At 43.8% G+C, this 23,825-nt stretch overlaps 2 protein-coding genes across 2 annotated transcripts in view; both read left to right on the forward strand.

Annotated features, from left to right (window-relative positions):
• Positions 1-5,186, forward strand: part of LOC143288877 (proline-, glutamic acid- and leucine-rich protein 1-like) — a 29,094-nt gene extending 23,908 nt beyond the window's left edge. Inside the window, exons 15-17 of the mRNA XM_076597534.1 lie at positions 609-803; positions 3,583-4,212; positions 4,919-5,186. Of these exons, the coding sequence (XP_076453649.1) occupies positions 609-803; positions 3,583-4,212; positions 4,919-4,999 (906 nt within the window). The 3' untranslated portion in view covers positions 5,000-5,186. The remainder of the gene's footprint in view (positions 1-608; positions 804-3,582; positions 4,213-4,918) is intronic.
• A 3,112-nt stretch (positions 5,187-8,298) lies between these two features.
• Positions 8,299-22,988, forward strand: LOC143288723 (uncharacterized). The gene is made up of 6 exons (XM_076597349.1): positions 8,299-8,313; positions 9,451-9,573; positions 14,744-14,932; positions 17,262-17,357; positions 21,227-21,380; positions 22,801-22,988. The coding sequence occupies exons 1-6, from the start codon at positions 8,299-8,301 to the stop codon at positions 22,986-22,988; spliced, it is 765 nt and encodes a 254-aa protein (XP_076453464.1).
• Positions 22,989-23,825: the final 837 nt, after the last annotated feature.

A 23,825-nucleotide genomic window follows, 5' to 3' on the forward strand; every position in this document is an offset into this window, starting at 1 on the left:
TTATTTGATTTGATTTATTTTTCGTTATTTTATTTATTTATTTATTTTATTTTATTTTATTATTATTATTATTATTTTTTTGTATATATTTTTTTTTCTTGGGGCCTGACTAAGCGCGTTGGGTTACGCTGCTGGTCAGGCATCTGCTTGGCAGATGTGGTGTAGCATATATGGATTTGACCGAACGCATGACGCCTCCTTGAGCTACTGATACTGATACTGATAACGTTCAACACTACACATGAATTGTAAATATAAGCAAAGACAAAAGAGCATCAACGAGCTGAAAGTTTATAGTGTGTTCACATGTTGCACTTCAGTTCCAATGTGATGTGATGGCTGATGAAACATATCATCATTAATATCAGATAACTTGTTCGTAAACAGCAAATGAAGAAATATTACAAACAAATAATCAAATGAATAAAAAAATATTTTAAATTTTGTAATGAAAAATGTGTATGAATGGTGCGGCAGGGTGAACATTTTATCATTGATATCAGTTAACTTGTCCGTAAACTGCAAATGAAGAAATTTACAAACAAATAATAAAAATAAATGATGATTTAATTTTTGTGATGAAAAACGTGTATGAATCATTGCGGCAGGCCCTGACAACCAGAGTGTGCAGTGTGGCGAGGGAGATGCAGCAAGGTGCCCCGCCCCCCTACAATGTGCCACGCTGTCGCCAGGCACTTTACGAGGCGCTGAAGGCAGCGGTCAGTGAGCCGAGACCTCACCCCCTGATCCTGCAACACGCCATCACCCTTTTCCAGCGGGGCTCTCAGGACACACAGCTCATGGTGAGAAATAGCCGTCAGTGTATGTGTGGGATGTTTGAGCGTGTGTGTTTTCTTCACTTTAACGTCTATTCACTATAAGTGTTTTTAGACGGAAAGGAGTAAAGTAGTGTATAAAGGAAAGGGAATGCACGTGAATATTAGTGTTAAAAAAAAAAAAAAAAAAAAAAAAAAAAGAGCGTGTGCGTGTGCGTGTGTGTGTGCAGTGTGTTTGAAGTTATCAAAACATGCTATCAGTCTCTTTCAGGGCGGTACTCAGGACACACAGCTAATGGTGAGAAATAGCCGTCAGTGTATGTGGGGGTGGGGGTGGGGGGCGTAGGGGGTGAGCATGTGTGTGTGTGTGTAGTGTGTTTGAAAGTTATCAAAGCACACTATTAGTCTCTTTCACGGCAGTGCTCAGGACACAGCTAATGGTGAGAAATAGCCGTCAGTGTATGTATGGGGGGTGTGAGCATGTGTGTGTGTGTGTGTGTGTGTAGTGTGTTTGAAGTTATCAAAACATGCTATCAGTCTCTTTCAGGGCGGTACTCAGGACACACAGCTAATGGTGAGAAATAACCGTCAGCGTATGTGGGGGTGGGGGGGTGGGGTGGTGAGCATGTGTGTGTAGTGTGTTTGAAAGTTATCAAAGCACACTATTAGTCTCTTTCACGGTGGTACTCAGGACACACAGCTAATGGTGAGAAATAGCCGTCAGTGAATGTTGGGGGGGGGGGGGGGGGGGGGGGGTTGAGCGTGAGTGTGTAGTGTGTTTGAAAGTTATCAAAGCACACTATTAGTCTCTTTCACGGTAGTGCTCAGGTCACAGCTAATGGTGAGAAATAGCCGTCTGTGTATGTATGGGGGGGGGGGGGGGGGGGGGGGTGAGCATGTGCGTGTGTGTGTAGTGTGTTTGAAGTTATCAAAGCATGCTATCAGTCTCTTTCAGGGCGGTACTCAGGACACACAGCTAATGGTGAGAAATAGCCGTCAGTGTATGTAGGGGGGGGGTGGGGGGGGGGGTGAGCGTGTGTGTGTAGTGTGTTTGAAAGTTGAAAGTTATCAAAGCACACTATTAGTCTCTTTCACGGCAGTGCTCAGGACACAGCTAATGGTGAGAAATAGCCGTCGGTGTATGTATGGGGGGTGTGAGCATGTGTGTGTGTGTGTGTGTGTGTGTGTGTAGTGTTTGAAAGTTGAAAGTTATCAGTCACTTTCAGGGTGGCGCTCAAGACACTCAGCTGATGGTGAGAACAGCCATGGCGGTGTGTGTGTGTGTATAGTGTGTTTGAAAGTTGAAAGTTATCAGTCACTTTCAGGGTGGCGCTCAAGACACTCAGCTGATGGTGAGAACAGCCATGGCGGTGTGTGTGTGTGTGTCTGTGAGAGAGAAGGAGTAAAGGGGGTGTGGGTGTGTGTGTGTCATGTGTTTGAAAGTTGGGAGATTTGTCACTGCATGCCATCAGCCTCTTTAAGAGGGGGGCTCAGGACATACAGGTGGTAGATAAGAACAGCCATAGGTGTGTTGGTGAGTGTGTGGAAGGAGGGGGGCATGGGAGATACAGATGGAGGTAGAAACAGCCATAGGCGTGTTGGTGGGTGTGAAAGGAGGGGGGTATGTGGGTGGTGGTGTGTGTAGTGTGTTCTTCTTCTTCTTCTGCGTTCACTCGTATGCACATGAGTGGGCTTTTACGCATATGACTGTTTTTACCCCGCCATGTAGGCAGCCATACTCCATTTTCGGGAGTGTGCATGCTGGGTATGTTCTTGTTTCCATAACCCACCAAACGCTGACATGGATTACAGGATCTTTAACGTGCGTATTTGATCTTCTGCTTGCATATACACACGAAGGGGGTTCAGGCACTAGCAGGTCTGCACATATGTTGACCTGGGAGATCGTAAAAATCTCCACCCTTTACCCACCAGGCGCCGTCACCGTGATTCGAACCCGGGACCCTCAGATTGACAGTCCAACGCTTTAACCACTCGGCTATTGTGCCCGTCAGTAGTGTGTTTTGAAAGTTGGGAGATTTATCAGTGCAAGCCACCAGTCTCAGGACACAACTGACAGTGAGAACAGCCAGGAGTGTCGGGAGGAGGGGATGAGAGGTGTGGGTTTGTGTAGTGTAGGAGCGTGTGTTTGTGGGAGAGGGGGAAAGGACATGTGGGCGTGTGAATGTGTGTGTGAGGGGCAGGGGTGGAAGTTGTAGGTTTGTGTAGTGGGTGAGTGTGAATGTGTGTGTGTCTTGGGGGAAGTAGGTGTGTTTGGTGGGGGTGTGAGTGGTATGTGTGTGTGAGGTAGAAGGGCATGCTGGGAAGGAGATAGGTGTGGTTGTATGTATGTGGTGGGAGGGGAGGGGGTGTAGGTAGTGTGTGTGAGGGGGGGGGGTTGTGTATGTAGGGGGAAGGGAGGGAAGGTAAAGTGTGTGTATGTGTGGAGGGTGTGAGGAGGATGTGGGCGTGTGTATGTCTTTGGGGGAAAGGAGGTGTGGGTATGTGTGTGGGTGTGTGTGTGTGGACATTCACTGTGGATGTGTATGTGTGTGCATGTTTAGGAAGAAAGGAAATTGCATGATCAACAATGAGTAAGGGAGTAGGAAGTGTAGTTTTGTTACACATTGAATACACACAAAATACTGTTTCTTCCACATGTATTTGTGTGTATTTGTGCATGTGTGCTCATGTGTGCATGTCATGACTGTGACTATGACAGGTAGCAGTATCATGACAGTGACAATGGCAACAATTATCACAGGTAGCGGTGTCATGTCACTGACCACGACTACAATGGTTTCAGGTTGCGGCGACGTGTCGAGAGGCAATGGTCGTGTGCCAGAACCTGATCCACCCGCACGTTCCCTGTCTTCTGGCGCCCGTCACCAAACCTGCCGACCCCTCCTCTTCCTCCCCGTCCCCCGCCACACCCCTCACCATCCCTGCTCCTGGCACAGGCCTGGGAGTTGCTACCCCCACCTCCACCACCACCACCACCAACAACACTGCCGAGGGCTCAAGTAGTGCTGCTGACCGTGCGATTAGACCGGACAGTACAGTCGCTGACCCCAAGACGACTGTCAGCGTCCCCTTCCACAGCAGCCGTGCCAGGGTGAGTGCCGTCCCCAGAGGTTCGGCCAGCCGTGAACCATCCCCACCTGTCCAGTCGTCTTCAAACGGACCACAGGACACGTCTTCACCACCACGGATTTCTCCGTCCTCCACCACCTCCCGGTCTGTTCCAGAGCCTAGTCAGCTGGACAGGGTAGTGCGTGGATCTGTGTCGGAGTCTTCTGAAGGTTCTGATGATTCCGGAGAGGGATCGCCCTGTGTGCAGGTGTGTGAGGAGGGTGCGGGAACCTCTGTGGACATTGCTGATGGTGACGATGATGATGACAAGGTGGTGGAGGAGTCTGTCATGGAAACAGAGATGGTAAGGAAAGGTGCTTCTAGTAGGGTTCATACGCTTTTTTTAAGTTGTTATTTTTTTTTAAGAATTTGTTTAAAAAAAAAAACATAAAAAAAAATCACATGCTCAAGTCCTTATAAGTTTTTTCACTTTGTCTCCCTGTAATTCTGACAAAAGAAACATGCATCATTTATTTCGGTTTGTGATAAAGCACAGCGTTGAAATCTTTGGCGTGAATTAAAATAGATTTTAAAGTCAAAAGAAATAAGCAGTGTTGTGGGTTTCTGGCAGTGCCAGGGATGGATGTGTCCTGGGAGCTGTCAGGTGCCCGCACACATGTAATCCAAGGAGTGGCTTCTTAAAATTCAGAAATAAGAGTGTTGAATTTATGCCAGAATCTTCAACTAGTTGAAGGCGGGCAGTTATGCAAGAAGAATGTCCCATTTTGTGTGAGTTTGAGGTTTGCATGCACATGTGTATCTGCTATTCTTAGAATACAAATGGTGAAAGTGGTTTTCACTGTCTCACTCATATATATATATATATATATTTATATATATCTTTTATATATATATCTCTCTCTCTCTTTCTTTTCTCTTTGTGTATGTCACTGCTCTTTTTTTCTTTTCTTTTTTTTTTTCTTTTTTTTTTTAGTGTTTCAAAATTCAGTACATCATCACTTTTCTTTACTCATGTCGTATCTTTTTTCTTTCTTTTTTTTTTTTTCCAGAATACTGACGTGTCTGCCATGATGTCTTCATTTGTACCTTGTGAAGCTGATCCTGATGAGGACAATTCTGATTCCGACTGACGGCCAACCTGACGTGATATCTGATTTATAGATCAGTGTATAAAATGGAATGATTCAATAGAGAGTCAGCTTTGATTTGACTGAACAAAATGCAGAGCTGTATGTTGAGGAATGACAGTGATGACATTTTCTTTCATTTACTCCTGTACAGTATGAATATAAAGAAGAATGCCAATAAATTTGAAATATAAAAGTAAGATTCTGTCATGGTCATTTTTTTTCTGTCTTCACTATTAAAATATATTCTTCTAAAACTTGCAAAACTTGCTTCCTTTTTTTTTGGTTTTTTGGGTGCCCCAGAATTATTTGTTTTCTTTATATAGATAATTTGATGATGATGGGGATGATGAAGATACTGCTATTGGGACTTCTTGCCAACTCTGTACTCTCATAATATGTCCTGGCATCAATCAGGCTGAGAGATAAAGACACCTGCAGAGTTGGTCAGAAAATTTGAACAACATTCCCAAATGTACATCCATGAAGTGGATGACCAACAGTGTTGTCTCACTCCCAGTCTTGCTATTTGAGCCTGTAAAACACTTACCTTTAGGTAGGAGCCGGCCACAGGCCAAAAAACTCAGCTATGATGGGGGATCGAACCCATGTACTCCCAATCAGTCCTCAGTGCTAACCACTTCACCATGGCAGCTGGTGTTTCCTTCACTTTTTATCTTTTCTCTGTCTTTATCTCTTTTGTCATGCTTTTTTCTTCAAACACTTGCAACTTTTGTTTTCTTCATGTTCTTCCTATAAAGATGCTCTGGGTCAATAATAATAATAATACTGGTATTTATATAGTGCTGAATCTTGTGCAGAGACAAATCAAAGCGCTTTTGCACCAGTCATTCAAAGGCATGCATAACTCTAAAACTGGAGAAAGAAGACAAGGAAGAGGCAGGGAATGGAGGCTATTTTGGGAAGAGGTGGGTTTTAAGGCCAGACTTGGAAGAGCTGAGTGTGGAGACTTAACGAAGCGAAAGAGGAAGTTCATTCCGATTGCAAGGTCCAGAGTCAGAGAAAGAACACACGTAAGAGAGAATGTGTTTGTACATGCACATCAGGGGTGTCTCCCCTGACTGGATATTAATGGCTCTTCCTTCACCATTCCTCTTTGACGGCCTCTACTCCATGTCCTCCTCCTCTTCCCTTGTCCACACACTTTCCACAAAAAAAAAAATATGAGGTGGAGCTTCTTCTTCTGTGTTTGTGGGCTGCAACTCCCACATTCACTCATCGTACATGAGTAGGCTTTTATGTGTATGACCGTTTTTACCCCACCATGTAGGCAGCCATACTCTGCTTTTGGGGTTGTGCATGCTGGGTATGTTCTTGTTTCCATTACCCACCAAACGCCGACATGGATTACAGGATCTTTAATGTGCGTATTCGATCTTCTGCTTGCGTATACACACAAAGGGGTTCAGGCACTAGCAGGTCTGCACATATGTTGACCTGGGGGATTGGAAAAATCTCCACCCTTTACCCACCAGGCGCCGTCACTGAGATTTGAACCCGGGACCCTCAGATTGAAAGTCCGCTTTAACCATTCGGCTATTGAGGTGGAACATAGTGGAAAGTGTTGTGTTCACACACATACAGAAGAAAGGCTACTACTACTAATAATAATGGTATTTATATAGCACTGAATCTTATGCATAGACAAATAAAAGCGCTTTCACACCAGTCATTCACACGCATGCATAACTCTAAAACTGGAGAAACTGAAGACAAGGAAGAGGCAAGGAAGGGAGGCTATTTTGGGAAGAGGTGGGTTTTAAGGCCAGACTTGGAAGAGCTGAGTGCAGAGACTTGACGAAGTGATAGAGGAAGTTCATTCCAGATGCAAGGTCCAGAGACAGAGAATGAACGGCGGCCAACAGTCGAGAGTTTGAATCTTGGTATGCGTAAAAAAACACAGGATATGTTGATGATACATCAATGACAACTCGGCAGTTGTTAATCTGTACTAATGGTCTCCATGTTAGTCCTTATGCTCATGATGTTAAGCCTGTGATGAATGTGGGCTTACTTTCACAGCTGTCATTTAAAGATGGACACAACAGAAGGTTTGTTTGAGTGCGTGTAAAGTTTGAAATAGATTCCACTGCAAGATCCAGCTTCTAAAGACTGCACTGCATGTTATATATATGACCTGACACTTGAAAATGCTATACTGCTGTAAGCTACACTGACATGCAACGTGCTGCTGCCATAATGCCAGTTGGTGCCTTTGGAAAAGTGAACGAAAATAATGGCACTACAAGCAAACCTCAACCCATTCACAGAAGGGTCAACATTTCATGTGTATATGTTTCTTGATGCAGTCTCCCGTCGGACTCGACGGATGAGTAGCAGGCAGGCTTATCTGTCTGTGTGTGTCCTCATATGGGAGAAGAGGCCGATTCTGGATGCGCAGCACTTCCCACAGGTGTTGCAAGGTACTACGTCTCCAGAAGTTGAGCCCTGCTTCCTTCGCTCACACTTCTCCTAAATGGCCAGGTTCTCTTGTTTTCAAACGTCTCTATGCCACTAGAGCACACCATCCTCCAGCGAGAGCAGTCAAGGGCATCAGTTTCCCAGGAAGCGATGTCCATGTCACAGGCTTTGAGGTTTGTCTTCAAGGTGTCCTTGAAGCACTTGCAGGGTCTTCCAAGTTCGCGGTGGCCTTCCTTCAGCTGGCCATACAAAAGCATCTTCGGGATCCTGCTGTCTGTCATGCGGACAACGTGTCCTGTCCAGTGTAGCTGGCACTGAATCAGCAGGCTTTCGATGCTGGGCAGGCTGCTCCTCTCTAGGACCTGGAGGTTGGAGACCCTGTCTTGCCACTTTATGCCGAGGATCTTTCGTAGGCTTCTCTGGTGAAACTGCTCAAGTTGTTGAATGTGACGGTAATACGTCGTCCATGTTTCACAGCAGTGCAACAAGGTGGTCAGCACAACAGCTCTGTTGGTTTTGATTTTGGTGCTGAGCCTGATGCCTTTGTTGTTCCACATCCTGTAGTGGAGTCTGCCAAAGGCGGAGCTGGCCTTGGCGATGCGCAGCATCACTTCTGCATCAAGGGCTCCGTTGCTGCATAGGGTGCTGCCCACGGGTAGCAACGCTTTTTGATTGACTTGATCTCTGTGTCATCGATCTTGATTGCAGGTGGGGGGGAGGCACTGGCGTTCTGTGAGCTAGCTGATTGGTACATGGACTCGGTCTTGTTGACTGAGGCTGACGGTGAGTCCAAAGCGCTTGCAAGAGGTTGAGAACCTGTCCATAATGAACTGCATGTCCTCATTGTGCTGAGTAAAGAGATGTTTGCAGGAAAGGTATGTTTCCATGTTTGACTGACTTAAAGGATTGAAGATACGGAACATTTCTGAGGGACGATGGTAAAGAATTCCAGACTTGGGGGACTTGAGCTCTAATTGAAAAACCTTTTCCCTGTGCATTTAAGTAAGTTCTTCTTCAGCTTTTCAGAACTGGATCTTAACGTTCTGCTTTGTTCATTTTTTTCCAGCACAAGGGAGAGATAGGCCTACAAGGGACTGAAGAGATCCGTCAAAATGTCAGAAGGCAAGTAGTGTATAATTTTTTATTCCGTTGGATGGGGAACTCTATAATGGGGAGCCAGTGTAACCGACGCAAAAGAGGTGTAACATTATCAGATTTCTTTTTTGAGACGGAGGACAAGTCGTGCAACATTGCTCAGTATTTCTGCAGTCTGTGAATAGATCCCGATGTTAAGCCGATCTCTAAGAGTAGGCCTAGAATCAAGTTTCAGTAATCGAGTCTGGATTGGACAAAATAGGAAACCAGCTGAGCCGTGTTTTCCTCTGTTAAGCATGGTCTAACTGAGGCTTTCTCCCATATGAGGACACACACCAACAGATAAGCCTGCCTGCCTACTCGTCCGTCGGTCCGACAGGAGACTCCATTAACCGAGGCCAGTCTGTGAAGAAGAAAGTTACATGAGCGACACTTGAATTAAATTTGGCCGGTCATGGTCAAGATTAGATAAAGATCTACACATAGATATTTTAGCCATTTACTGTACCCGCATGTGTGTGTTTTGAACTTTAATTGAAAATTACTGTAGCAGTGCCGAACGAAGGTAAAAGCAGCCGGAAAACCACTCAAAAGCCGTGACTGAGATGTCGGCACTGCACTTTCAGCCGGTTTCAAAACCTACTTTATGATCGATGTGTTATCTCGTCTTTCTCTCCACTGTCTCTTCACATAGTCACATACGCGCCCCCCCCCCTCCGCGCGCGCGCACACACACACACACACACACATACACATGTACAGAACACACACTGACATACACACACGTACAGAACACACACACTGATACATGTATCACACGAAAGGAAATACGTGTGTTTATATCCTATCACGGGACGGCAAGTCAGTCGTGGATTTCTGTCACACGAAATGGTTTCGCGGATTGTACCCAATGACAGCGTGAGAGATTGGTTGTTCTAAAGAAGGGAGCTTCGTTCTTCCATGAACTTCCACATGGTGGGTCCCGAGATGAATTCATTGACAAGTACGACACGGAGCACCAAGACAAGTTCAGAGACAGAGTGAGACGAGAAGAATTTTATCACTTGCTAACATTTCAAGCAACAGGTCAAACCCAAAGGTTAAGCAACAGCAAAGAGGTTCGAATATTCTCCTCAAACTTTCAGTCACACCGAGATGAAACAAGGTATTAACTAGCTAAACACAGACACAGGCAGCATTTGAATTTCTAGCAACACATTTATTTGCAGCTACATTATTCTTGGCTTCATGCTAAGTTATCATCATGCTAAAATATTCTATGTCCTAACAAGAACATGGTAGAGGTCACACATACCTGTAAACATATTGCAGGTGGCTAGCGCAGGCTCGGAAGAACTCAAGTGTTGAAGAGCTGATCAGGAAAAGAGAGCGATCTGCTCGTGAGGGTGTTGGTGGTAAGAGAGCCCATGCGGCTTGTTGGTAGGTGCCTGTATAGTGGAGTTGGGGCAAAATATTGACTGATATCTAGCGTAAACCACGGCGTGTTGGCTCTTCTCTTGGAAAAGCCGTTGTCACCAAACATCGTGACTGTAACTTGTCAGCTAAGTAAACTTTCCCATCTTCGGGGGATCTCCGAATAGTGTACCAGAACTTGCCTTTGTGATTCTTTGATCAACAGACCATGGACTGAGGACCCTGCTGTAGCTTGCTTAACCTTTGGGTTTGACCTGTTTGTGTTGGGATGTATACTGCCCGGCATTTACAGAATGACATTTATTGGTCAGTTGTGGTTTTCCAGGATGTGTTTCTTTGGTCAACAGACCATGGACTGTGGACCTTGCTGTAGTTTGCTTAACCTCTGAGTTTGACCTGTTTGTATTGGGACTTATATTGCAGTATGACGTTTATTGGTCAGTTGTGGTATACCAGGATGCTTCTTGCCAAACCTAGCCTTTCAAATTTTAGTAATTAAAACAGGTTTGACGTTACTAATGTTGTACACCTTAAAATACCTATTTTGCCTCTTGTGATACATGCACACACACACACACACACACACACACACACACACACACACACACACACACGCGCGCGCGCTATGCTTACTTGCTTATGTATACCCATGCGCAGGCATGCACTCTTTATGGTGTGCCGGATAGCTGCGATACATGCCTGCCTCTTTGTTCTGTGACTTCTTCAACCTAGCTGCTTCCTGCTGTAGTTTCAACTATGGGTGATCGTTAAAAACCGATGACCAGTGAGCCCCGATTCAGTATTGTATCCTCAGCCGATAATGCAGCAAGTGAGTGGCATTGCTCAATATCTTTTTGGAGACGATCGTAGTTTAGCACCGCGTCACGTTGTTTCGTTTTCATTAGTTGCGCCTGACCGACAAAATGGCATCCCGTCCCACAATGCACCGCGCGTGACGTAATCTTCTCAAGCCCATGACATGGACATTATTGTAGAAAGAAGAACTCTCAATAAGCAAGGGATTCGTAGGACAGACCAGCTAAATAACTCATTTTGCAAAAACAAAAAAAACAACAACAAAACAAAAAAACAAACAAAAAAACAAACAAAAAAAAACAAACAAAAAAAAAAACCCACACAAAAACAACAACAAAAAACAACAACAACAACAAAACCCAAACAAAACACACACACACAAAACCCAACAACAACAAACAAAAAACAAAAAAAAAAACAAAAAACAACAACAAAAAAACCAACAGCAGAATGGAATCAGCTGGAGGAAGGAGTTGTGTGTGCAGGGAGACCGCAGCATTCAAGACGGCCATCACTAAAGTTCTCTGTCTGCTACTGTTTTCCATCATTGTTAGTTGTTGTTTGTTCTCTCTCTCTCTCTCTCTCTCTCTCTCTCTCTCTCTCTCTCTTTTTTGCTCTCCCAAGTCCGTTGCGCCGATGGCCATATTGACCCCATGCGACGTATATCTATCCTGATCCAGATCCTGACAACTATGATGAAAGTGACGAAGAACCATGAAGCTTAAAATACTGGCTTGCGGCAAAAAGATGAAACGACCACTGCCCACACTTTGAGATGAAAGGCCAAGGTTTATCCCTGGTCCGCCTCACTGAACACGGCATCCTTTCCGGATATTGTGGCTTTCTCAATAAAAGGTGAGATCTTCCCTCTAGCTGTCACTCATACGGCTCAGATTAGAATAAGTGGGTTTGTCTTCTGTCAGTTCCCTTCGCGAAAATGAAGCTATATGATTGTTTGTTCGCCGCCGTTGCGGTGTTCAGTTTTCTCCATGGCGCGGTAAGAGCGATTGATTGGTTGATTGACTGATTCATTCATTTATATTTTGTTTATCTGTCCATTTATTGTATAAAAAATGTTTTGTCACATTCAGCCAGACTGGTTGCCTTAGTGGTTGTGTCAGCTGAGGTGATCGATTTAGCATTTTTAACTATCCCATTTCTTTAAACGTTCATTAAAATTCAGCCGGTTTTTGTGTCCGTCGGATGATGTAGTCTATCATAGGCCTAGTTATTCTAATGTCAGTTGATTCGGAACTTTACAATGGATAAACCATACCATAGTTAATCAGTGTTATTTATGGTTCAAGTTATGGATTGGAGGGAAATTTGATGTTCTCTGCTGTCTGACTATGAAGATTTCACAGTACCGACTTATACCTATTTCACTTATTTCTCCATTTCGTCTCTGTTGTAAACATTTTAATCGTTTTGGCTTTCTTTTTTTATTTTTATTTATTTTTTTTATTTTTGATAGGAATTTTCTTTGTTAAAAGTATTCATGGACCGATTCCTTCTCTTGATTTACTCTACTGATCAGTTGATCAGTGGAATATTGCATCTATTTTTGGGTAGACGCAAGTGTGTGATTTTGTTGTTGTTGTTGTTGTTGTCAATGAATACTTGTGCTGGAACCTGGTCATCTCACGCTGTAAGAACATGCAACGGCCAAACAGCTTGTTACCCCCATTTCAGCCCTTCAATCGGGACCACTTGTATTTATTTACTGAATTAAAAAAAAAAGTATTTTAGTTTCACGTTGACAAAATATAGTGTTTCTTTCTGTAAGAAAATTCTCACAAAGTTGGGGAAATTATTATCGATATTTGGTACGTCGATTCATTTCAGATCCCATTCCTCTCTTAGTGGAGTGATGGCCTAGAGGTAATGCGTCCGCTTAGGAAGCGAGAAAATCTGAGCGCGCTGGTTCGAATCACGGCTCGGCCGCTGATATTTTCTCCCCCTCCACTAGATCTTGAGTGGTAGTCTGGACGCTAGTCATTCAGATGAGACGATAAACCGAGGTCCCGTGTGCAGCATGCGCCTAAGCGCATGTAAAAGAACCCACGGCAACAAGAGGGTTGTTCCTGGCAAAATTCTATAGAAAAATCCACTTCGATAGGGAAAACAAATGAAAATGCACGCAGGAAAAAATACAAAAAAATGGGTGGCGCTGTATTATAGCGACGCGCTCTCCCTGGGGAGAGCAGCCCGAATTTCACACAGTGATATCTGTTGTGATAAAAAGAAATACAAATACAAATATTTACTACCCGCAGCCTCTTCAGTTCTATATGCATTTATCAACATATCCTGTGGGTTTTTTTTCTTCTTCCAAGGCCTGACTAAGCGCGTTGGGTTACGCTGCTGGTCAGGCATCTGCTTGGCAGATGTAGTGTAGCGTATATGGATTTGTCCGAACGCAGTGACGCCTCCTTGAGCTGCTGAAACTGAAACTGAAACTGGAAGAATCGGCCGGGTTCGTTTTGAACTTCTGATCCCATTTACACTTATGATCAGGGTTTGTGGCCCAGTTTCAACGTTGTTGTGTCGACTTCGCAAAAGCACTTTACTCCTATTTCCATCACTCCTTCCAGGGTGTGAATGGTTATAATTCATACCAGGCTTCGGTTGGGGAAGGTTATTTTTAGCGGCGAATGGAGAGAATTGGGCTTCCGCCTTCACGGTATGGGCCGACTGAGCTGTGGACACAGTAGATGTGAATCACTGCCCCATCGGCCGTAAAACGCTATAAGATCTTTAACCTTAAAACTTGAGTTCTGGTTACACATAATTAATAACTCAGAGACAGCCTGAATCAATGGAAATCGTTTCTCGGCTAGAAGAGTTAATTGTAAAATTATTTCTTATCGTTTTTTTCATTATCATTTTAAAAGTAACGAATTATGGTTTTGCATCGTCATTCTAGTAATGTTAAACGATATTCACACGTTTGAAGAGAATACTGAACTGAAGCAACGCTGACAGCAGTGGCTCGACAACTGAAAGTAAATGAATTCAGCAACGAACGAAAACTTCCATTCGTTAACACGACAATTTCTTTTTTTTTCTTTTTCTTTTTTTTCTTTTTTTTTTTTGTGCTGCCCCATCATCTGCGCCGTTTCAGTGACATTACTCCCACGCCGCTCATTTAGATTCCCCCATACACGGCCACACCCGGGTTCATCCGTCGCAGTTCCAGCGTCGGCAGTCCACAGGGAACCATCGATGTTAGGTCGCCAGGAGGCCACACACCAGAGGAGACCCTGCACTGCTGCTGAGTCACTTCGGTGGTGCTCGTTCTGTTTTAACGTACTTAGGACACCACCTACTAAGCCCCATACTAACGACGGCTCCGCGACTAAGCCATTATTGTCGTTAGTAGGGGGCTTAGTAGGTGGTGTCCTAAGTACGTTAAAACAGAACAGGCACCACTGAGCTCCACCGAAGTGACTCAGCAGCAGTGCAGGGTCTCCTCTGGTGTGTGGCCTCCAGGTGACCTAACATCGATGGTTCTCTGTGGACTGCCGACGCTGGAACTGCGACGGACGAACCCGGGTGTGGCCGTGTATGGGGGAATCTAAATGAGCGGCGTGGGAGTAATGCCACTGAAACGGCGCAGATGATGGGGCAGCAAAAAACAACAACAACAACAAAAAAAACAACAACAAAAAAAAAAAAGAAAAAAAAAGAAAGAAAAAAAAAGCAACACATAGCGTAAATTGTGAAGACCACTACTATTACACCGATGCCAACACAGACAGACAGAGGGACGGACGGACGGACAGCACAGATAGGCTCACAGACAGACAAAGGGACAGACTCACAGTTTAACATGACAAAACCATACAGCGACCGTGGCACTGGTATTCCTGCCAAAATAATAACAGTGCTGATGACGGTGGTATCATGACTGGATTTTTTTTTTTCTATCTCTTCGATTTTTATTATTTTTTTTAACAGGCGGCGTGGCATGTGGATGTGGATTCCTACAGCTGGGACCGAACTCTGGGCAACGGCACCGTCGTGAGGCAGACGGCAGCGTCCATCGCCAGCGGGCCACGTGCGTTCATCAACAGCTTTGACAGATCGCTCTTCAATGATGGTCTGACGCCCTCCAAAGCCATCATTGACTTCAGCACCAACCCCGCTGTGAGCGACGAGAGAACACACTGAACACTGAAATGTTTACTGTTATTAGCTGTAAAGCTCTAGTGACATAGTGGATACTTATCACAACAAAATGGTGCAAAAGAGATAAAATGGAACAAAAAGGGGGAAAAAAAGAAAAAAAAAAAAAAAAAAAAAAAAAAAAAAAAAAAAAAAAAAAAAGCACACACACACACACACACACACACAAAACAGAATTGAAACAACATAAACTAATAAGATATTTGCGACACTTTGGCGCTTTGTCATCAGCTTTAAAGTACATGTGACAGGGGGTTAATGTGCCTTTCTTTCAGTCGTTCTTCTCCAAGGGTTGGACAGTACACAGAAAACAAAGTACATATATATTATATGATAAATATTTACGCATGGGAGCGACGAGAGAGTCAGGCAGAGAGACACAGAGAGAAGGAATGAGTGGAGGGAGACAGATAGGAGGGAAAGAGGGATAGATAGAAACGGGGGGTGGGGGGGGGGGGGGGGGATGGAGAGAGGGGGTGGAGAGACTGAGAAAGAGAGATAGAGGAAATGAGGGGGAGGGGAGGGAGACAGAGAGAGAGAGAGAGAGAGGGGGAGGGGGGGAGAGGGAGAGAGAGATGTCATCAGTATACAAGTTCCAGAAATATCCGGGTGTTTAAAAGGTACAGTATTGTTACTGCCTCTGAAATCAACATATGGCAAGTGCAACATACTACAGTGACTGCCACCATCACCAGTATTACTTGAACGTTTGTCACGATTATGATAGAACGAAATTAATAAATTTATGCATGCATAGCGAAAAAAGAAAAGAAAGGAAGAAAATAAGAAAATAAAATGGACAAAAGAAGCAAAACAAAACAAGATAAAATGAGAAAGCAAGAAAAGTACAACAACAACAACAGCAACAATAACTGATACAATAAATGAGACATAACTGACCTCTTTGTTATTGCCTACAGTAATTCAAAGATCAGAGTTATTTACTGTTGGAAGGGATGAAGATATTTATACAGACGTGAGTTGAAAATAGGTAGAAAACTTCCCGTTTGTATGTGTAAAGGAAGGGAGTTCCACAGGGATGCACCCGAAAATGCAAAACTAAGTTTTGAACATGTCAATTCGGGTGAGTGGTAAGATGTATTTGTTAGAGCCGTATCGGCATGAGGCTCGTGTAAGCAGGTGTTTTAGATATTGTGGTGCCAAGTTATTGTGTTTGTACATGAGCAATACTTTGTTGAATTCTTGCTGTGTTTGGAGTGGAAAGATATTTAATCTGACTTGCTTTTCTAAAGCTGACAGTAAGTGATCTGGCAGAATTAATCTGGCTGCTGTCTTATAGAGAGAATTTAGTTTCTTAAGATGAACATCTGCAGCGCGACTCCAGACAACAGATGCATAGTTTATGTGAGAAAGACAGTGAGCGTAGAAGAACATTAAATTTTTGCAAGCTTCACTATCTTTGTAAGGTTTGAGCTTATTGAGTAAAAACAGACTGCGTGCCAATCTTTTACAGACAGAATCGATGTGAGCTTGCCATTTCATCTATCTTTAGATATTGTACAATTTATTGTAGTTGTTACATCCATTGCTTTCAGGGCAGTATTTGTTGCAATGATTCCATGGACTCTTGTTGTTTTAAGTCATTTAAGGCCTTTGACATAACTTCACAAAGTTCGTTCCCCTTGCAGGTAACGTCATTGATGTGGTTTCGCAGAGTTCTTTCCCCTCGTAGGTGGCACCATTGACACGGTTTCATAGAATTAGTTCCCCTTGCATTCATGACGTGGTTTCATAGCTTTTGTTGACTCACTTGTGTAAACAAAGTGAGTCTATGTTTTAACCCGGTGTTCGGTTGTCTGTGTGTGTGTGTGTGTGTGTGTGTGTCCGTGGTAAACTTTAACATTGACATTTTCTCTGCAAATACTTTGTCAGTTGACACCAAATTTGGCATAAAAATAGGAAAAATTCATTTCTTTCCAGTCATCTTGTTTAAAACAATATTGCACCTCTGGGATGGGCACAAAAAAAGAAAGAAAAAAAAAGAAGCCTAATTATATGCAAACTGCATTTACTGTTATATTTATATTTTTTTGTATTCTCTAAACTTGGTACTCTGACCTCTTATTCTGACACAACAACAAGAGGAGTCATTATTATCATTTTTTGTTCAAACAGGAACTTCTTTTGCTGAGCATGGAATTTTTATTTATTTTGCAAACGTTTTGGTGCAGATAGTAAAAAAAGGGAAATTACTTTGTTATTAATGCTAGGGGACTTAATTTATCACAAGTGAGTCTTGAAGGCCTTGCCTCTCTTGTTTTCCTTGCAGGTAACAGTGGTGAATATCTACAAAACCTGTTACCTGGTGGACACTGACCCATCTTTGAACTTCACCAATACGGTCACAGAAATGCTGTCCAGAAATGTATGGGTCTCTTCATTTGCTCCTTTCTCTCCATCCGTCTGTCTTTATCTGTTTATCTGTCTATTAGTCTGTGTCTCAGTATTTTGAGTCTTTCGGATTGTGCCCAGAAGGGTGCTTCCGTAGAATACGGGCATTCAGGAAACCGAAAAAACAAACAATTGTAGTGTAGAAAAGCAACAAAATAAAAACATGAACCAAAGAAAAAAAAAAAGCAGAAGAAATGAAAATGACTGAAATAATATACATGGAAAATATTTTACTTTAACACATCAAAATTGAGTTTTGATACACACTGTTTAAATCATGTTATTTTCAAGTGTCTCAATTATTTAAGACATATATTAAGTTCGCTAAAAAGAACAATCACGTTGCATATCGCAACATGCCGTTTTCTCCAGCTCTACGCAGACCGGTGTACGCAACTGAAAGTAAGCGGATGCGAGAGAAAATAGAGTCCGCATTTTAACCAAACAAATCATTTTGTTTCTCGCGCTTCGTACATTCTGGTGCATTTTCTGTTATGGTAAATGTGATGTTCATGACATTTTATTTCTTTTGCAATTATTTTCCTTGGGATTTCATTTTTTTTTTCCGGGACGGCTGTTCTCACTAATCTAAAAATAGATCTATTTTTAGATTTGTGGGTCTGTCTCCATAGTGGTATCTTTGACTTTTTGACTTTGACGGATTACGTTGTAGGAGCCTAGTTGGCTACATACACAACGGAAGGGGGGGCCGGGAGGGGGGCCGGGGGGGAGCAGGTAGGGATGGGGGGCTGTATAGCTTCTACACAGCGCGCATGCTGCTGCCACTGTGATGGGGGTCTTGCACGCCTTTCCAGCAGCTGGTTGTCGTTTACATTGTCCCAGTCCACTGCTGTTCTGATAAAGAACGATCACCCTCACCCATTCATCACTGATTCAGACAAAAAATAGTTGTAGCCTTCCATGATCTTCTTTAAAATGGTGTGCTCAGTTTTGATTTCTCACACACTTCCGTTTTAGTGGTGAATTGACCGTGAAAGTCTTTGATGTCGGCAGAATCCTTGAGGACTGTCGTTGGAGGGACGTCTAATGGCGTCTCCATTCAAGGGGAGTTTCGCTCGGACGGGCTTCAAAACTTAAGCGATTTTTGTCATCAATAGGAAGGGGAGGAGGGAGGCTTATATCAGTAGGTTCCGATCTGCGTATGTTGATTAAGAAAAGGGACTACTGAACACCACCGAAGTGACTTAGGTGTTATGCAGGGTCTTCTCTGGTGTGTAGGTCTGTTATGGCGACGTGATATCGATTTCTCTCTGTTGCTGGCACTGGGGCTGTGATAGACAGATTTGGGTGTTGGCTATGTTATGAGGGACTCTCACACACACGTACACACGCACGCACGCACACACACAAATGTACACGCACACACAGAGACACACTCACGCACACACACACACACACACACACACACACACACACACACACACACACACACACACACACACACACACACACACACACACTCTCTCTCTCTCTCTCTCTCTCTAAGACCTTTCTTGGTAATGACAATAAATAATTCCAGTGTCCACTCTCTCTCTCTCTCTCTCTCTCTCTCTCACACACACACACACACGTACATACACACACAACCTGTATGGTATCATGTGCGTCCAGCTAGACACCTCAGTAAGAAAACCAGTTAGGCAAGACAATCTCCACGATTATCAGATTCTAGCTCAGATAGTCGGAACAGCGGTTGCCTCCTCGATCTGCTGTTCTGATGGTGATAGTCAGACTTGACTGACCATTATATTTGATATTTGATGGTGATAGTCAGACTTGACTGACCATTATACTTGATATTTGATGGTGATAGTCAGACTTGACTATCATACTTCATAATTTTTTATTTGATGGCGATAGTCAGACTTTACTGACTATTATACTTGATATTTGATGGTGATAGTCAGACTTGACTGACTGTCATACTTGATATTTGATGGTGATAGTCAGACTTGACTGACTGTCATACTTGATATTTGATGGTCATAGTCAGACTTGACTATCATACTTGATATTTGATAGTGATAGTCAGACTTGACTGACTATTATACTTGATATTTGATGGTGATAGTCAGACTTGACTGACTATCATACCTGATATTTGATGGTGATAGTCAGACTTGACTGACTGTCATACTTGATATTTGATGGTGATAGTCAGACTTGACTATCATACTTGATATTTGATGGTGATAGTCAGACTTGACTATTATACTTGATATTTGATGGTGATAGTCAGACTTGACTGACTATCATACTTGATATTTGATGGTGATAGTCAGACTTGACTGACTGTCATACTTGATATTTGATGGTGATAGTCCGACTTGACTGACTATCATACTTGATATTTGATGGTGATAGTCAGACTTGACTGACTATCATACTTGATATTTGATGGTGATAGTCAGACTTGACTGACTATCATACTTGATATTTGATGGTGATAGTCAGACTTGACTGACTATCATACTTGATATTTGATGGTGATAGTCAGACTTGACTGACCATTATACTTGATATTTGATGGTGATAGTCAGACTTGACTGACCATTATACTTGATATTTGATGGTGATAGACTTGACTATTATACTTGATATTTGATGGTGATAGTCAGACTTGACTGACTATCATACGTGATATTTGATGGTGATAGTCAGACTTGACTGACTGTCATACTTGATATTTGATGGTGATAGTCAGACTTGACTGACTATCATACTTGATATTTGATGGTGATAGTCAGACTTGACTGACTATCATACTTGATATTTGAACGTGAACAGGATTCTCAGAAGCATATTTCGGCCTGGTTTGGTGTCCTATTTTGTCCAGGTTTGCTCACTCCACCAAAGTGTGAATACCCGGGTGCCTGGCTTAGTAGGGGGAAGGTTAACTCACTCAGTGGTAATTGGGGTGAAACGCTGTTAACGTCGTCTCTTTCGCCGTTCGTATGGAAACAGTTAAAACGGCGGAAGGAGAGGAATGTGCCTGGCCTTCCTATGCCGAGCCTTAGACACAGTGGATATGAATTCAAGTGCCCCGATGATCGTAAAAATGACTATGAGACCCGTAACCATGAGCAACACGACTGACCACATGTTCATTTCTCTTGGGGGGGGGGGGTGGGGGGGGGGGGGGGGATAATAAAGCTGACAGGACTTCACACACACACACACACACACACACACACACACACACACACACACACACACACACACACACACACACACACCACACACACATATATACAACAATAGAAAAAAAAGGAAAACAACAAAACAGTTTCTTTGATGACCGACCGGCTTCGACCACTGGTCTTCGTCAAGGACGTTCGTTTACTGGTATGTCAAAATGCAACATACACACCCGCAAAACAAAAACAAATAGGTTAACAAAGCTCATAAAAAAACCTGCACCCAGAGCATGCAACATGAATAGTACATATATAGTATATATGTAGTACACACACACACTTCTGCAATATGTTATTTGTTATTGCAGAAGGTTTGTTGCGTAGTCCTGTAGGACATTTTTTTTATAGTTGTTTGAGATTGGCGTTTATAACGTTTCCATTTTCCCTAGTAGCGTTGTCTCTCCCTATTCACCCTCCACACATACACACACTTTTATCCCTCCCCCTCCCACAACCCATACCCCCACGTTTTTTTTTTTTTTTTTTTTTTTTCCTCGTCTAATATCATTTCAAGTGGAAAGACGTTAAACTGAAGACAACACACACACACACACACACACAGAGCCAGTCGAGCCAGAACGTGTGACACTAAACTTGTGTTGCCATTGCAACATTGCCTGGACAGGGAAACGCCGTCACGACCGCTCTGAACAATGTCTTCCTCAACGTCAGCCGGCTTGACCGCGCCGCCAGAACAGCTGTCTTCAACAGCAACCCCAGCATGAAAAAACTCTGCAATCCTTACTTCACCCCCATCTACCAGACCATCGCTGCCGCTGGTGAGAGCGATTCGGAGGAGGGTGGTATGGGTGGGTGGGTGGGTGGGTGGGTGGAGTGGGGGGAGGGGGTTGAGACTGGGGGGTGAGGTTGGGGGGAAGAGGTTGGGGACGAAAAGGGAGGGAGAAGAGGGGGTAGGAGTGTGGAAAAAAGCGACCTCGGTGTTGAAGATACAGTGGGGGTGAGCGGGTGTGTTGGTAGGAAGGGTTGTGTATGTGTGTGTGTGTGTGTGAGTGGGGGGCCCGGTGTGGTGTGTGTGTGTGTGTGTGTGTGTGTGTTGGGGTATGGGTGTGTGTGCGTGTGTGTGTGTGTGTGTCCTCTTTAATGTAGTGTCTATGAACATTATAAAAAACCCAACTTTCCCCCCTCCCCAGCTCCCCCCTCCCTCCCCTCCCCCGCCCCCCCCCCCCCCCAAAAAAAAAGCAACAGCAACAGCCCCTCATTAGAGGTAACAAGTGTGTGCACGTGAGCGCGTGTGTGCGCGCGATGATTTGAAATAATGATGAATAATTATGATGTCGATGACAACGTCATTGATGAAAACATTGACGATAGAACACGGTGGCGAGGACATACACGTGGACGTTAAAGACGAAGACGACCCTGAGACACCCCCGAAAACGGAGTATGGCTGCCTATACGGCGGGGTAAAAACGGTCATACACGTAAAAGCCCACTTGTGTACATACCAGTGAACGTGGGAGTTGCAGCCCACGCATGAAGAAGAAGAAGACGACCCTGAGACGATGATAAAGGCAACGTTGATGACGACGACAAAAGATGACAAAAAAACAACAACAAACATTTATCATGACTACAGCGATGGCCGCTAATTATGAATGGTTGTAAAAACGATGACGACAATGACGATGATGATGTTGATCGACGGGCGCAATAGCCGAGTGGTTAAAGCGTTGGACTTTCAGTCTGAGGGTCCCGGTGTTGGAATCTCGGTAACGACACCTGGTGGGTAAAGGGTGGAGATTTTTCCGGTCTCCCAGGTCAACATATGTGCAGACCTGCTTGTGCCTGAAGCCCCTTTCGTGTGTATACGCACGCATATGATCAAATAAGCATGTTAAAGATCCTGTAATCCTATGTCAGCAGCGTTCGGTGGGTTACGGAAACAAGAACATACCCAGCATGCACACCCCCGAAATCGGAGTATGGCTGCCTACATGGCGGGGTAAAAACGGTCATACACGTAAAAACCAACTCGTGTACATACGAGTGAACGTGGGAGTTGCAGCCCACGAACAAAGCAGAAGAAGAAGAAGAAGAAGAAAATGATGTTGATAATGACGAACAGCGATGGCTCATGACGATGACAATCTGTCCTAATCCTCATCCCTTCCCCCATGTTCCCCTCCTACCTTCACCCTCCCACCTTCACCCCTCACCTACCTTGTCGTTTCCTTCCAGAAACCACGCCAGGTGACTGCCAGAAAGTGGTGTCCACCGTTACGTTGTACGACGAACTGAACATCCTGATCCCTGTCAGGCACGGGTACGGGTGCTCCACCCATTCTTCCCACGGTCACCATGGTCACCATGGTCACCGTGGGTTCGGTGGTTTCCGTGGTCACCGTTTTGGTTCCTTTTATGGTTGACCGACCTTCACCTTGGATGACCCTCCTTTGACCTTGGCAGTGTCAGTCTTGCAGGCTGTTTAGTGGTGGGGGGTTAGAGCGTTGCCGTGGTAACAGGAGCGAACAGGATTCGAAGAGAAAAGGATGTCTGTTCTTTTTTTGATAATAATGATAATGATAACAATAATAATGATAATAATATTGTAAAAAAAAGAAGAAAAGATAATAATGTTCACCTTTTGAAAGATGAGTTGATCGACGCCTCGAATAAAGTGTGCGCTGTAAAGTAGTGTGTGTGTGTGTGTGTGTGTGTGTGTGTGTGTGTGTGTGTGTGTGTGTGTTGTCTTCAGTTTAACGTCTTTCCACTTGAAGTGATATTTGACAAAAAAAACCCCAAAAAACAAAACAAAACAAACAAAAAACACAAAAAACCCCAAAAATGTGGGTGGGTGTAGGGGTTGTGGGAGGGGGAGGGGTAAAGCTGTGTATATGTGGAGGGTGAATAGGGAGAGACAACGCTAGGGAAAATGGAAACGTTATAAGCGCCAACATCAAACACTATAACAAATGTCCTATAGGACTACGCAGCAAACCTTCTGCAATAACAAACAACATATTGGAATTGTTTATAACACATTCAAAAGAACTTTAGGTGAAGTCTGGCAAAAAACATTTTAGATTCTGACATTCGAATATTACATGGTTGCTAGAAATATTTCTAGCGTGCGTCCGTTCGCGCGCGCGCGCGCGTGTGTGTGTGTGTGTTACGACGACAATAAGAACAAGAGGCAAAGCCTACAATACTCACTTCTGCTTCGTGCTTTATCCAGTCAAGGAATCATGAAGAGAAAAAAATAA

The sequence above is a fragment of the Babylonia areolata genome, chromosome 13 (assembly GCF_041734735.1).
Source record: "Babylonia areolata isolate BAREFJ2019XMU chromosome 13, ASM4173473v1, whole genome shotgun sequence".
NCBI classification, from domain to species: domain Eukaryota; kingdom Metazoa; phylum Mollusca; class Gastropoda; order Neogastropoda; family Buccinidae; genus Babylonia; species Babylonia areolata.

Coding starts and splice junctions, on each gene's coding strand:
- LOC143288723 (XM_076597349.1), top strand. Junction 17,358..21,226: donor CAGAAATGCTGTCCAGAAAT/GTATGGGTCTCT, acceptor TTGCCTGGACAG/GGAAACGCCGTCACGACCGC. Junction 21,381..22,800: donor CCAGACCATCGCTGCCGCTG/GTGAGAGCGATT, acceptor GTTTCCTTCCAG/AAACCACGCCAGGTGACTGC.